The sequence below is a fragment of the Bombus impatiens genome, unplaced genomic scaffold (assembly GCF_000188095.3).
Source record: "Bombus impatiens unplaced genomic scaffold, BIMP_2.2 scf_0263, whole genome shotgun sequence".
Taxonomy (NCBI): Eukaryota; Metazoa; Arthropoda; class Insecta; order Hymenoptera; family Apidae; genus Bombus; species Bombus impatiens.
This window is the reverse complement of record NT_176682.1, coordinates 1,277,844-1,294,769: the sequence shown is the minus strand read 5'-3', so window position 1 is coordinate 1,294,769 and position 16,926 is coordinate 1,277,844. Positions and strand designations below refer to the sequence as shown.

The following is a 16,926-nucleotide window of genomic DNA, read 5'->3' as shown; positions in this document are numbered from 1 at the left end:
GGCATTATTCCGTGCAGCCCTTATCCTCTTCCGCTTCTCGGTATACCGAGGATCATTGGTCGACTGTTTTGTCGGTAATTATATTGGAACTGTTGCCGGTTGTGAGAAGAAGAGTTTAGTATCGTGGCGTAGCGGTGTTGCGGAGGAACCGCCCGAAGCAAACGAGAAGAGGGCGGCAAAGATTCGCCTGGCATCGACTTGCAATATTAATTGGATATCTAAGCGGCCTCCATCGCTGGGTGTGGGTATTGTTCGCGTTAACTAGGAGAAATTTGTTGGATAGATAACGAGCGAAATCTATGCAGGATCTGTGTGCTTTCTGCCGTTTTCTAATCTGTTCTTGCATTGTTAGGAGGGCTGTGTGTTCATATTTTTGAGCAAACATTGAGAATGGGATTGCGTCGGGATCTTTGGAGAGCTTAAAAGTGGAATGGTTGTTTCGCGATTTTATATAGTCGTAGTTTGTTCTTGATGAAAATCATGACTGGTAGGATCCGTTGATTGCACTTCCTCATTAGATAGACTTACTGTAATTGTTGAAAGTTACGTACAAGTTGTAAATTGTAATCGAATATCAGTTGATTGTTTGTCTTAATATCGCTCGACTATTGACTTGTAATTTACAAAATTTACATGTACGCAACTTCGTTTGTTCAATTATTAAACTGTTATTCAAGCGCAAAATTGCACGAAAAGTAAGTTTGTACTTCATCGATCTTCTCTAACAAGCAAACCATCTTCTTATCTGTTACAGCGGCCAACGAGAGGATAAAACTCACGGCGGAGGTTTAGGTGATTCGAGCAGCGAAAGTGGCGATGAAACGAAGAGGCAGGCGGTCAATCAGCAACCGCCTCAACAACCATCATCCTGCGCTGTAGCTGCGCAGCAGCAGCAACCGATGATGGAACATCAACAGGCGTCGAGCATGTATCAGCTTCCTCCTCCTGTCTCGGTTTCCAGTCCTCATTCGTACCACCAAGGTCATGGCTCGACCTTGAGCCATCCTCACACGCCGACGCACCATATACAACACCACGATACCGGAAGCGAGAGCGGAGACGACAAACGGAACCTTCATCATCAGCTGCAACATCATCTCCAGGTCGGTGCTCACGGTACTCACGGCTTGGTACATCCCACGGCGACCTTGCCACCGCCGCCACCCAGCTGCGCCCAGCAGAAGAGCCAGTTGGACTATATGCAGTACTATAGTCCACAGGTATAGTGAACTGTTTTGTGTGGTTTTGTTACTTTCCATATTTTTTTCATTTCTTTTCTTGGCAGAAGGAAGAGGGACTGATCTTAACTCATTAAAGATCAAGCGATAGTTCATCACAATGTTGTCATAAGTATTTAAGTTTCTTTCAATTTCATGGAATTCCAGAATAGACATCAGTGTTTGACAAGTAATTTTAGAATATGACCTCAGTGCACATTATTATATTTCACTGCAATTTTAAAGGATTGATAGGATTAAAAGGATTAATGGATTAATAGTTCACAGGTACAGTGAATTGTTTTCTGTGGTTTTGCTACTTTCTATATTTTTTTCATTTCTTTTCTTGGCAGAAGGAAGAGGGACTGATCTTAACTCATTAAAGATCAAGCGATAGTTCATCACAATGTTGTCATAAGTATTTAAGTTTCTTTCAATTTCATGGAATTCCAGAATAGACATCAGTGTTTGACAAGTAATTTTAGAATATGACCTCAGTGCACATTATTATATTTCACTGCAATTTTAAAGGATTGATAGGATTAAAAGGATTAATGGATTAATAGTTCACAGGTACAGTGAACTATTTTCTGTGGTTTTTCTACTTTTCATCTTTTTCCTTTTTTTTGGCAGAGAAAAGAGGACTTAAGATCTTAACTGATTAAAGAACAAGCAATGGTTTTTCGCCATGTTACAGATATTTGATTTTCTTTCAATCGTTGAATAGATAACAGTATTTCTCAATTATCTTGTTGATCATGATCTAAAGGAATATTTGCATATTTCATTAGAATGTTAAAGGATTAATAGGATTAGTTTTTTGAAAGTAATTGGGCGTTGGTATTTGAAATTCTTGCTCTGTTAATTAAAAAAATGTATGATGATGTGTATCGTGTTTGTAGTATTTGGTGGACTGAGAATTACGGTGTACATTAAAGTGTAGAGGCTTGAGATTAATCGAGCCTTGCAACTTTCGTAAGAACATTCATTTAGTTTTGTCCAAATCATTCATTATGTGGTTAATTAATTAAGTTATAACTACTACTTAGCATATATGCTTTCATAAGTTTAAAGAATCGATATTAAAGTTTTTACGATAACAAATGCAAAGTACGCGTCGTATAGCGTAAGAATATCAGGTAAGGTGAAAAATTGCTTGAAATTTATGAAGAGCGTTGAATAAATTTTTGTGTTTATAACCAACTAAGCGTAATGGTTTGCGCGAGGGGTGACAAGTATGATAATTCTAACTCCGCTTTAATAGTTCATATCTAACTTTTTTAAGCATCTGTAACAAAAACTAACTAGAGGAAAATTAATGATTCTTAATTCGATGGTTGGGAACGCATCTAGGCTGTAGATCTACAGGTAACGATCACTCTCTATAATCTCCTTAAACTCGATTACTTACTTGCTCAAGATACTCAAATAGTAGCCAATTCTTTTCCTTCTATTCATAGTAAATATAATACTAAATAATTAAATATTTTCTTCTGATCTATAATTCAATTCCGGACCAAAAAATATATATCAAAGATAATCGAACGTTACTATGAAATTATTTCAGGGTCCTCTTGCATAATTAAACAAATATCATTAATGAAATTGCGGAAATCACCATTAAATTTTCTCCTACGACAGCAAGTTTTAGGAATACACCAAATGAAATTTTACAGCTTTCAAATCACCTGATTATCCCATTGCAAGTAAATTTGTAAACTCATAAAACACAATTCTGTAATCTACAACTTTATAATATTGCAATATTATTACTATTATTATTATATTATTAATTAATAAACTATTGCGCAAGAAGACTCAGACGATAAATCACCAGCAGAACATCACAAAAGTATTTCGAGTGTCGCGAAGAACACAGTTCACTAGCTCTTCCATCGATGAACCATGTCTATACTTTTTTGTTCCAGGATTACCTAATCACACCGACCTCGGCGGATCTGCAGAAGTCGCTTCCTCATACAGCCACGTCGATGCAGATGGGTGCTATAGCTCCTTCCATGGGTGGTCTGAGCCCGATGGGTCCGTCGACGATGCTGCCGAACACGATGCAAAGCGTGAACACGATGAACACTATGTCGATGAACGGCATGGGGATGGGAGCGTATCAGGGCATGGGTTCCATGGGCATGTCTACGTCGCATGGTAGTTATCACAGCGGCCTGGTGTTAGGCGATTATCACTCATTGTGACCCTGGGCCCCGAGCAGCCAGGGCAAGAGAAACCAAGAGAAAACCTAAAGAGACAGACGATACGAAACCTATAAGAGAAAAAAGAAAAAAAAGAAAAAAAGGAAACTGAGAAGGAAGCTAGTTTTTGCGATTCGTAAGCGAGTCTGGCCACGAAATTATATCTGTGAGATAGTGGGAGACGAAAGGTGACCGTATTATAATTTCGAGATAGCTGGGCCGATTCGTCCAGTTTGTGCTCGATCAGGAATCCAGAGTATACCACGTTAGGTAATTAGGAAGAACATTTTGTTGTTCGCGATGTTAGATCGAAGGCGCGAGAAACATGTCGATTCGAAATCGACGAGACGAACGATCTGCGTATAGTCGAGGATCGTAATGTACGTACTAGTTGTATACATTGCCAGGGAACATCAGTTGCGATTTTTTCGTGGCTCTGAAACGGAGATAGGACGAACGAAGAGATCGTGTACCGCGGAAGCGGATGCGCCCGATCTCGCTGAAGCTTCTCGTTCTAGGGACGAGTTGCAGCAGGTTTTGGGGACGTTTGCGGAACGTTGGAGTTCGGATAAATATCGAAACAAAGAGAAACATCTCGTATCTCTGACCGAAGCGACCACATCATGCCTCGACTTTTTAATCGCCGCACATATACACACACACACACACACACACACACACGCTCGAGAAACGATCTTTCCGACAAACTAAAAGAAAGAACAAAAAGAGAGAAAGATTTTCACCTGTGGTATTACGCGTAATACATGTTCTTCGCACACAGATACAGGATACACGAACGACGCCCATTTGGTTCTCCCAATTCTTTTGGGAACGAACGATATATATAGTATATATATATATATAACGCATACGATTATTACGAATAGTAGCCGTGAGAAGACGAGGAAAATCGAGGCAGCGGGGGAACGCTTCCGGCGTGAAAATAGCAAAAGACATGTTAGCATTTTTCTTTTTCTTTCTTTATCCCATATCGCCCTGCGACGCCAGACAAGGCCGACGTTTTTTCTTGTTTTTACAACACAGCTTGCAGAAACAACGCAAACATACGTCGTATTTTATCTTAGTTGTCTTTTCTCCCCGCGAATCCAACGATTCTCATTATTCCCATTATTATTCCCCGTTTTAATCTCGTAGCGTATCGCCCGTACCTAGGTCCTGAGAAATAAGAGCAACACACTCATACGTTGTTTACGGTTACCAGTAGTTGGTTGGAACCGTGCAAGCCTCGACCTGCTGCCGGAATCTTTCTGGACCTTGGCGAACGTCGTGTTATAAGCCTCTCGGTATTTTTCCCTGTCTTTCATATGTGGGGAATTACGAAATAGTGGCTGATTTTCTGTGTTGCCTGGAAGAAGGGAAAGACACAGTGTTCGATATGTCTGTAACAGTGTTCGTGCGTGTTTTGTGGTCATTTTTGTCGAAGAATGTAAAATATCCAGTAATCGTTTAAGTTGGAGAAAATTATCGGTAAAATTCTTAACGAAATACTTGGTAGCTTTGAAAGAAATTTCGGTAAATTTATCGAGATGTTACGCGGTAGAATTTCGTTTAAGTTTTCGATGACAGGATAACATTTAATATCTGCAACGGGATAATATTTGAAGAGAGATTATTCGGGATAATATGTAAGTTATAACGTAGACAAAATATTTCAATAATCTAGAAGGTATAATTTTATATAAACAAATGTTTGATATTCAGAGAAACAATTTTACGTTAACGATAATGTTTAGTACCAATTAATTTCTTCATTAGGTAATAACGGAAGAACAAGCGAGAATAAGTAAGCACGATGAACGTCGACGGTCCAGGAGCACCGGTTCCCCTTCCTTTATGGGAGGAGAACGATGTTATTTGGAAGATTCAACACCACCGTGCAGGCAAGATCCCTGAGAGTGATCTCTGAGGCGTGTACGGATCTTAGCCATCCCCCGCTAATTAATTAACGTCACTATAACGAACCACACACGCTCTTCACACACCGATCCTCTCACACCGTACGCTTCTGTGTTTGTCCTGTGTACATATGTAGATAATATACACTCACACAGTTTATACACACTTTCATACACACGTACACCTTCCTACACACCCACTCGTACACGTGTACACTGCTGGCCATTGTTAGAATATTCGAACGAACGGAATCGCTGAGAAGTTAATTTGATGAATGTCACTTTCGCGAAGCTTGTTAATTTTCACGATGTAAAAGATGTACACGATCGTTATTTAATTTTTCGTATTTTAATCTTGATACTTACGGTCAGCAGAGTAGATACACGTTTACACGAGCGTTCGAAGGAAGATTAAGTTAATCTCGTCTATAACGGGCGAGTACCGGGTGTTTGCGAATCAGGCTCGAGTCACGATTCAATTTCATTCTCTGATACGCGATTATTCGAAAAGCCTGTCTTTATTTATGGCTCGCAGCATCCTCTTCTTTGTATCAATTCGCGATCTTGCTGCTCGTTCGTGCACAACGCTGTTCAAGACTAAGTGTATGTAGACGCGACCGTGTATATGTAGATCGAGAATACAGAGGAAGAACACGATAAGTCATACTTACTGTTTCTCACGGAAAAATACCGATAATGCCAAACGCAATATCATTATCGATACAACTGTACGTAGTTAAGCAATAGAAGAGATACGAGTAATTGATGAATCATTTAACTCTTCGAGGTGCACGAATTTCTACCGACTTCCAAACGTAAATACACAAGCAAATAAGCGTATTATTTTGTAGAACAGAAGTACAGCATAAACGGAAAATTGCGATTATTCCTATAGCGGAGAGAAATACGTGTAAACGTTTAATTTACACGTAATCCTCTAACGAAGTGCATCGTTGATAATGATCTTGCTACGCTGTATCAGACAATTTTTATTCCCTCGCGTACTCGTGACAGTATTTATATTGTTAATCGTAAAGTGACGTTAAGATCAATAGAACAAGAAAATCGTACTTATCGTGTTTTTCATTCGACGTGATCGTGCAAGAGAGGAAGAGAAAGAAGACACAGCGAGAACGAAACGTTCGTTCGGTTTTACCGGTCTCGAAGATACCTCTTCATTAGGCCAGTGAAAAATGATGAAATTTTAATTGCTTGACGCGTGTCAGGCTGGTTATAGGCGGCTAGGACCGTGCATTAGATAGAAATGGTATGCAAATTAGCGTGACCAAGGCAAAAGCGAGCGGTAGGCGGAGCAGCTGCTTCCTGCCAGCCAATTGCCGAGTGCCAATCTTTTCATCGCAAATAGAATCAGCAACACCTTTACAGAACACCGCTCTTGTCTCTGTGTCTCGCTCTTTTGCCTCCGCTGTACTCTCACGTTATGAATTGCATCGTTGACAGAAATTAGTAGCAGTTTCTGAATAGTTGCATATGCGTTTCAATTAAAGTCGTCAGTTCCTCGAAATAAGGGCAAATTTTGTTATTCTCGTGTTGTTTGGAGTAATTGAAACGTAGGATACATCCGGTGATTGTTTTAATTTAGTTACGCTTATTCGAGGTATAATTGTTGGATCTGTATTTCACTAATCTTGTGATAGATCGCCTTGGATATTAATTGCGGATTAATTGCGGTATAGACGACAACGTGTTTTTTTTTATTTCAGATGAACGTGGATAAAATCCAATTTTACTGACACGTTATCGTTTATTTAGAAATTTCGAGAAACAATCGGGATCAAGATATGTCGGCACTTTTCTATTTTGATAATGGAAATTAGAGAAACACGGTTGAAGCTTAAACCAGCAATTCAGATTCAGCTCGTTCTTTAAAACCTACTTCGAGCGTGTCACATTTTCTAATTTATCATTTCTACAATTTCTAGAGATAACGATGGAATTTTTAAGATACATCTAGGAAATCGAATTATTTCTAATTCTTGAACAATTATTGTACTCGAAGAACGCAGCCCGAGAAGCCAAACGAGAGGACGAGCCTCAAATATTCGTTTCTTCCTCGAAAACACCCGGTATAAAATAAAAAAACACTGTCGTAGATAGCGTAAGTTAGAGCGTAACTTATCATTTATTATCCGCAGTTCGCAGTCTGTACATAAAGAGAGAGAGAGAGAGAGAAGAGCGAAAAACCTACAAGTACGAGAGAGAGAGAGAGAGAGAGAGAGAGAACGAGATTGAATGGAGAGTGGTAGAATGTGTGAAAGGTATAAGATAATGAGCGAGGAAAAATCTGAAAACACACGGTATATAGCTAGAACGAGGAATAGGAAAGAAGAGAAAACGCGAGGTGTGTATCGTACAGGTGACAAAATTTAAACGCTATAGAGGAGAAAGAAAAGGCAAAAAAGAGGTAAAGAGTATAAGTTTTATCGGTTCTCTATTTAAGGGACATCTCTCGTGCAGATGTCCGGAATGTATATCCCGTTGGATGCGACATTGCCTTGTAAGATTCTTATCTAGGATGCTGAGCAGAGGAAAGGATTTTTCCCTGTTAGAAAGAGTCCTCGGGACGAAACAGGGTAAGCAAAAGAAAGGGGACGAGGAACGACGGGGAAGAGGAAAAGGAAGCTAGACGAAGAAACGCTTTTGTATCATCTGTTGGCAAATCTGTTTAGACAACTCAAACTCCTTGTTTCAAATTTGTTTTATTTGCGTGTTTACAAATTGGGGACAAACTGAAATTCTTGATCATTCTCTTTGTACCATCATCTTGGTCTTCCTTCATCAGTTTAAAATATTTAGTCATTAGTCAGAGTGTATAATACATTGTGTAATTTTATAGAAAAGATGAGACACAGAAGGAGATTTCAATATTTTAACGTATCTTGAAAAAAAAGGAACGATAAATAGGACACTTTAATTATATCAGGAGGGCAGCTTTTTTCTCCACTATTATGTTATATGCTATTGGTAATACAGAACATTCGCGTCGAGGATCTAGTTCTACTTTGAGTCTGATCATTTTATTTCATCTTTTTTTTTTTGTTTTTATTTATTTTGTTCGCTCTTTTTAATTGGATTCATTGGATACGTACTCTAGACATGTTTAATGAAATTGGTGTACTGCTTTTTTTTTTTAATAGTTTTATTCTCTATCAACTTTTTACGAATATTGGAGTGAAAATAGAAATGAAATTTTTTTTTTTTACGCGTTTTATATCAAATCAATTTAACGCAGAGCTACCTTCGATTTCGGAGTCGATAACTGTGTTATGTCTATGTCTTAACGAGTCTTTTTTACTGCTTTTAACATGTGTGCATCGATCACCTTTCTTTTTATAACACACGTGAAATTTATTAGAATCATGGAAGATATAACGTTATAATAATATAATTGAAATTTTATACCTTTCTTTGCAAGCTGTAAAATTAAGATATATATAATCATCAGGTATACGTGTGAAATCAAGCTGCGTTACCAGAAGTATAAAATCATATCGCGTAAAATCAGGATCATAGAATCATGAAATATATACAGTCGATGTATCAATGAAACGAAGATCTATAGTCATCGAAAGTATAATATCAAGGTATAAGATCAAGATATAAAATCGAGATATAGAATCTTCAGATACATGAAATCAACATAACATATATAGAATCATGAAACGTAAAGTTGAAATAAAAAGATCGTTTCTTTAGATTTTTGCGTAATTTGATTTAGTTCTCGCACAAAATGTCTCGAGGAGAACTAACGACAGTGAAGAGCAGTCTGTCGCTCTGTTATATCCTCGGTTATATCGACATCCGTTCTCTTTCGAGATTTTTATAGTCCAACAAGGAGCCAAACTGTCTTCGATTCACGCACAATCTACGCTTTGTACGGCACAGTATACACGCTCGACGTCGTTCAGGGTGCACACCACTCGCGAGACATTCCGAAAATGCACACAAGCGCGGATTCAGGCAAAAGAATTCTTTTTTTTTTATTTTCTTCCTTTTTTTTGTTTTTTAATTTTCTAAGAATTTCCGGGCAATCGTTTGTTTGAACTTTGCTTTTGGTTTTTATTCGACGATCAATCGCTGGCTTCGTTATAAATGTAGATCAAATTTCCAATCGACTTCCTTTCTTTTCTTTTATCTTCATAACAATCAGCGTTGTTTTAAAAATCCTACATTATATTTTTAACCATGCTGTTATACCTGTTTGGATGATTTTAAACCTGATCGTGTTTTTGTATTGTTTTGTTACGTTTCTTCATTTTGGGTTACGTTTCTTCAAGCGAGTCATTTTTCGTTTCGGTTTTATATTCTGTTGTTTTTTTTTTTAACACCGTGTGGAACGTGAAGAGGGTCAAAGAATCGGAAGCTCTTGAATCTGTTTCTGTTCGTTGAATCAAGTGGAAGACAAGAATTCAGTGATAGTAGAACAGTATCTATTTCTTCACCTTGTTTCTGTAGGATCGATTTCCTTTTTTTTTTTTTTTTTTATTTAAAGGAGAAAATATTTCTTTTATTTCTCATCTTTCTCCCTTTTATCCTTGGTTTTAATAGGGAAATCAGAGTTTCGTCTTGGTTTTATATTCGTTAATGTGTAATAGCTTTTAACGTATACGTTAGCGAAGATTCGGAGCATGTGATCGTTCATTTATCAGGCTCGTTTCGACGTTCAGGCGAAGTTGGCTCTTTTAACTTTTAGAGATGTTTTGTCGCTTTACCGGGCCAAGGCTGCCGATAAATCTTCCTAGGGTATAATTAGACAAGAATCACTTGTCGCGCGGATCATCTCCTCCCAGAACGCTAGGACTTCGCAGCCAGCAACAAACAAGTCAGCAATAAAAGAATGTCGAGGAATCGTCGTTTTATATCTAATATATCGCGAGCAATTCTCGAAGAGGATTAGAAGAAACCGTTTGTAAATGAAACGCCACAATCCGATCAGGCGATTGGCCTTGAAAAGTCCAACGCTATTAACGATATCAAGATCTCCAAATATCACAAGTATTAATCGTATTAAGAATATTCAAAATTTTGTGAGAATCTGAAAATGGAAGTGATATTGATTGAAATCTCTCGGCTTGTGAAATTAGATTCACCAAATATCGCGACTGTCGATAATACTAAAGATATTCTTCAAAAATTTGTCAGAAGAAGATAATCTCTAAACGTTTCGTTTCCGATATCGCAAATATTTTGAGAAAGTCTAGAAATCGAAGAATACGAAAATTACCAAACGTAACAGTAGACACCAAGGAAACAAGACTCTCGCGAATCGAAATCGAATATTTAAATCTCAAAGTTTCGCCCAAGGAATTGGTCCGATCTTCGGTTGGATCAATCGGTTTCGTCGGTCTTAGCACAAATCTCTCTTGAATCGGTAATTCACAAAGGGAAACTGTACAGTGGACAAAAGTGCCGATAAATACACGCATAGGAGTGGTATTGTACCGTTTTTCGTTCGCAGAAAATGTTTTGCGCAAGGACGATTATTAATAACCGACAGTTCTTCCCAGCAGTTCTCATTCGTGTATTTTAGCGGACAAGCTTAACGTTGCACAACTAACTAAGACAAATCGCTAAGAGTGAGAGAATGAGAGAAAGGAGAAGCTGAGAAATAAGAGGAATGAGAGAACGAAGAGGAGAGAATGGCTTGTGTATATGTGTAGGTGTACGCGTGAATGAAAACTGATGTGCAAAGGGTAGCACGAATAGACAAGTAAGAAGAGATCACACGATGTACGATCGAACTGTAATCGAAGTAAAAGTTGATGTTATTTAAAGTAATAAAAGGAAAATATTATATATATATATATATGTATATAATATATATTATATATTATATTATATATATATTATATATATATATATTATATATACAACACGTGGGTAACGATAACTCCCTTACACGATGTATTATCCTGTAAAACTTCTGCGCTAATTAAATGTTAAATTAAATTCGTTATCGAGCATTGATTTATTTTTTTTCAGACGAATAAGTGGCTTTTTTTTTAAAAGAAATTTACGGCGAACGAGAAGATGAATATTTTGAACCTTTGAAGATCGAATATAGCTTATACGTAACTGCTGCAGTAAAAGCTGGATAAAATCAACTAGAAGATGCATACATAGGTATTTTTATACGTTTGTGTATATAGATTATATTTTCTGTTGAATTTTTCTGTTGCTATTTCTTGAAACTTGTATCTTCGAGATCTATGTAGTAATAGAAACTATAAAATTTATTTGATAGAAATGGTGTAATTCCGGTGAAAGATTAATGTACAGAGTACACGTGTATTTAATACTGGATGCAAATATCTAAAGCAAAGATCACTTGTTTAGTTTGTAAATCAAGAAACCTATTGGTAAGGTATTCTCCTCATAAAAATAGAGAAACGCCACAGTGTAATGATTCGAACGATAACAATAATTGGTAGACATTTATCCTTGGAATACTGATAATTATTTGAATAGTTTACATTTAGAATACGTGCAATTTCCAATGAATAATATACAAGATATAACGATATGAACAAAAGCGTGTTCACTGCTTCAATAAAGAATCATCGTATCTGTTAAAGCAATGTCAAGGGACTTTTACCTGACTTTTATATCGAAGCAGAAACGAGGTGAAGTGTAAAAGGTTTATCGTTCGAATAATTATGAGCAGTAGTGTACATATGTATATACTATTAACAAATTAATTAAATAAACAAGTGTATATCGTAAACCACAGTTTTCTTGAAGAACTTCAAAAACATAAAATCTTTCAAACTTCTTATTATCGTAACTTTCTGAAAGTTAGAGAACTCGAAGAATATATCAAGAGCAATCAAGAATTTATTGAGAAATTTTTCTTCTCAAACGTATACAATTGAGGGGTGGATTGTCAAACGAAGTTTCCCAGGAGGAAGAGAGCAGGAGGAAGCGGGAATCTCTTGTTTAGTGAGAACTACCTGCAAAGAGCTTTGAAAGATCGTCGAACGATACGTACCAGTAATTATTTCAAAACGAACGTCGGTCCAGTTCTATTAGTTGTATCAGTGATCGCCGATGACAGATAAGGTCGGTCTATTCTTTGTGCCGATATTTACCGGTAACGTTGTTCGATGGGGACCTTCGTCTATCTTCGAGATCGCCGTCGATGCTGAAAAAGAGCATCTGGCTCTGTTTCCACGTGACCCCGATTTCTTTGTGCCCTGCTACAACTTCTCTTGTTTGTCGTACACCGGCGATCCAGATTCTGGGAATCTATTGAAACTGACAGTGCAAACAGCGATGGGGGAGCGGAAATTTTTTGGGGAAGAGGAAGCACTTTTTTAATGCTTTTGCAAGCTATGGATAATTTTTTTTAATTTCTTTAAAGGTATACTGTAACGTCCGAAGTTTCGATGTTGTGGGTCCCTCGGTGAAATGTATGTTTCATTGTGTCGTTTCTACTCTACTTCTTCTATTTCTTGCCATAATACTTTTCTCAAGGATGTGCTTTGATATTTGTGCGAAGATCATATATACTTTACAGCAAAGTCAATGTTTTACTGTATCGTTTCTTCTTTTTACTATGTTACTTTTTGTACTTTAATAATTGACAAATTTTCACAGTAAACTTTCCTTCACTGCTTCACATATAATAATAACAATAATATTACTTTACTTTATTGTACATCATTGTTCTTTGACACAACGTATTGGTTCACTTAGTATACCTTGTCTTATCTCAGGGATAGTTATTCCAATCGTATAACATACATTAAACATAATCTATGTAATAATGATATAACATACACATGCGTGGACCTAACTACAATACTAATATACCATATACCATAATATCATGATATTTAATCATACTTGTATTATTATTCAGTGTTTACTCCTTATTCTCACTGTTTTCTTATATTACTTCATCATTCTTATATTACTTGTCTCCCATACCGTAATCTTATAATTGTACCATGTAGATCTTCAACTATCATGTTTTCTAATTATCACTGCTTCAGATATGTACTCACGTCTATCATGCACAATACGTTTCTTCCTTTCTCGTCTTTTAACAGTTTCTTCCTAGATGGTGTTTAGCTTTTGGAATTCTTTGAAACGGTTTTAAGAGGTTCTAAAAAAGCATCGAAAGATCCTTTAATCGGCTCCCTGGGACTGTGTCGGGCACGCTCTCGAGCATTCTCTCCCCGATTTCGCCCCTTCTCTTCCACGACTGGTCTTTTCTTCGATCCGTCAGCGGGGCGGAATAAGAGCAGTCGACGCATGCTCATCGGCCTGTTATAATTTCGGTTCTATTAGCCTCGTAGTGGGACCCCATAAGCCCCGAAGGGATTTTCAAGAGATCGTAAAGTTAAGCTTAGACCCCACAGAGCTATATACCACCGTGCCTCTTCTTGTCTCTCTGTGTGCAGTATGTATGTAGGTGTGTATCCAAGTACCTGGATCCTGCCCTATACACTGAATCTATCGCTGGATACTCGGCAGAAGGTCTTGAAATGGATAAACAGATAGTTGGTGACGCGTGCAGGGTTACAGAGGATAATTTGATAATTGCAAGTTAGGGTGTGATGATTGTTCAGGGAGTTGAGCTTTGGCCATTGGGAATTGATGTAGAAAGTAGAGTGAAAAGCGTTTGATACTATTACAGACTAGTGGTTTATAGTAGCATGTGTAATATACAATAATATGTACATGTGACAGGTAATCAATTTATAATGGTATAATGGTATCAATATTGAGAATTGGTAAGATATTTAACAACTCTCCATGGTGAGTGATATTAATTTTAGTGGTCATAATAACATTAGTACGTTTTTAAGTTGTAGTTATAAATTGCATACACAGATTGTTGCAATTGACTGAGAATGAAACGAAATAACAGTCTGGGAAGGCAGAAGGTATCGGTAGTTTGTAGAGGTAGTGAGCTGCATAAAAGGGCAAAACTGTCTGTGAAGAGGGTCCGTTCAGGAGTACATCGTCAAGTAGCATCTTGACACGGCGGTTCACAATGGCTACTTGTTAGCTCGACGCGTCAACAGAGAAAGGGAAACGACACGGGGATCCGAGTTCTGCTTTTCACCGACCAAATACACTTGTTCCGAGTATGCGAACTTTTCAAGAGCTACTTTCCAACCCATCCGAGGTCTTCTCATAAAAATTTCAACTGTGAAAGCAGAAAATCTGTCAAATTTAACTTCCAATTATATTACACGCGTATATAATTTCCTTCTTCTTTCCGATTTACTTTTTTTAGTCGAAGAAATACTCGTATCGCTTTTCCACTCGTACAACCCACATAATTCGCTTGAAACGTATACGCGTACACATTTGCGCAGCTGTTGCAATTACACCGACCAATTTTCCGCCACTTTCTTCTCTTTTTCTTCTGCAGTAGAACGCGTTGAAACTTTCACGCAGCACCTGAAATACGACATACGAAATACAAAAGTAGATGCGTTAAACATACGGAGCACGTAGCTATTATATTTTTCTGCAGAAAATCGTGAAGAAATTTGGAAAATTTGAAAGAGGGGTCGAGAGAAGAGAGAAGAATCTTTTTACAGGCGTGTAAATGGCGAACGTTGTCGGTATAAAGCGGATAATAAGTTTGACGGCGTTACAATACAATCATTACGCGTCGATAATGACGGCGCATTCAAGCATGAACGACCAAGGTGAATCGCAATGTACCACCGGCCCCCATACGCCGCATCTGTCCGCTAACAATAGCTCGAACGTTCCGCTACCCTGCGAATCGTTACGCCAAAATTAACGATGCTCTCTTCTCTATGGTGTTTCTCATCAAAATTACATCCAGTATACGCGTCCATCGATGAGGATTGCCCCTGATATTCGATCGGATCGATTGGTGCTATTACATATCTCACGATAATTCCGGATATGTTCTTTGATTTAACGATGCAAGTTCGAAGATACAGAGATATGAAATAGGTGAGTAGGATACGTAGTATACGCGGACAGTTCGTAACAGTGAATGAAGATTTTTAGAAAACATCCTTGTTCCATTTCGATGGAGTTTAGATTGCGGGAGATTTTCCAGGCTGTTGGAAAAATGTCTGATATTAATATATATCGTTTCTTCTCTTTTCTTCAAGGTGTATTAAAAGAAGATTTCTCAGGCATGAATTTACCAAAAAGAAGATCTCGAAAGTGGAAGGAGGAAAAAGGCTGAAAGAATTCACAAAAGAAAGAATTCTCTTCTTGCTTAAAAGCTGCAAGCAAATAAGTGTCATAACTGGATCGCAGATTTTCACATTTTCATCGACATAACTAAGAAGACAGAGAATTACTTCAGCTATTAAACATTAAGACAAACTATCCCATTTTCAATGCTTTTGCGTATCATGTGCGTTTTATGCGTTTCTCCAGCTTCAACCTTCTCGTAAAAGCAACAGGATCTGTACGCGTAATCGATTCATCGACACGCCAGCGTCGTAAAACGTGATAAAAATCGCATAAGGCAGAACTTAACGACAAAACCATGCAGGTTTAGAATCTTAATAAATAAATCATATTAAGATCGCCGTAAGTGGCAATGCGCGTCGATCAGTGCCCATCGATATTCCATGGACGTTATCCGGTTGAGGGGGTCGGCGAACGTTCTTAGATCGGCGTTTACCTGGACATCGGCGTAAATTACGAGATACAAAGGGGGTAACGTCGTCTCCTGGCACGGCGCTGCTTAGACGAGCGGCGCACCGCTTTCGAGGTGGGAGAGAACGATTTCGAAGGGGGGAATATTTATGGGCAGACCGGCTGAAATTAATTTATGCAGCCGCATAGGCTGCCACGTAATTTATTCGCGGTGCTCGCGACGATCAGTCACTCTCTTCACTGGCTTTTGTGTGTAAGGAAATCCTTGCCCATTAGAAACAGCCACGAACACCCTTACTCCACCTATATATTCCTCTCAGCCCTCTGCGATACCTCTTCTTCCTTCTACATCCAGTACTCGTTAATATACACAACCCTGAAGAAGATCTGGAATAATCTTAGGTACATGTAGATGATTTTATGGACTCTATCGAGACGAGAGAATTTTTTTCTTGGATATATCTGTTGCATATTTCGAAGGATTGGAGAAATTAGTTTGTAAATTTTGATTTAGTATGTCTTGTGTATTTTATGTGATAAATTTTGTGGATTGGACATTTTGTTGATACAGACAGATTTTTGTTCTGTTCTACGACGAAGATAGACTTGTTTGAGGATTTTTCAATTAGTGAAATTCGCGCAGGGTTGAGGTGAATTAGAAATGTTGTTCAAATAGGTGAGTTTTGTTCCCTTTTTATGATAAATCTTAGCTGTGGTTTGACAGAACAGTTTTACACAGGTTTCTTGTAAAAGTCATCGTCTGGGATTTATGTAGGTATCAGTGGATTTTGAATCAATATACAAAGGTTTGTTAAGTTGTTTAGCTTTCTTGCGATAAAAATATTAGAGAAACCTTGTATTTCCTAAATTAAACGATTAGTCTCTGGAGGATAGCACTTGTGAGCGAAATTTTTCTGCACGACGATTTTCTTTAACCTTTATTCTTCTCTAATCGCT

General features: G+C 37.9%; 1 protein-coding gene across 1 annotated transcript; it reads left to right on the top strand.

Annotated features, from left to right (window-relative positions):
- Positions 1-480: 480 nt before the first annotated feature.
- On the top strand, positions 481-12,132 carry LOC100742382 (E3 ubiquitin-protein ligase CBLL2-like). The gene is made up of 3 exons (XM_033320257.1): positions 481-487; positions 730-1,220; positions 3,146-12,132. Exons 1-3 carry the CDS (start codon positions 481-483, stop codon positions 3,425-3,427), a joined length of 780 nt encoding a protein of 259 aa, XP_033176148.1. The 3' UTR covers positions 3,428-12,132.
- The last annotated feature ends 4,794 nt before the right edge of the window (positions 12,133-16,926 follow it).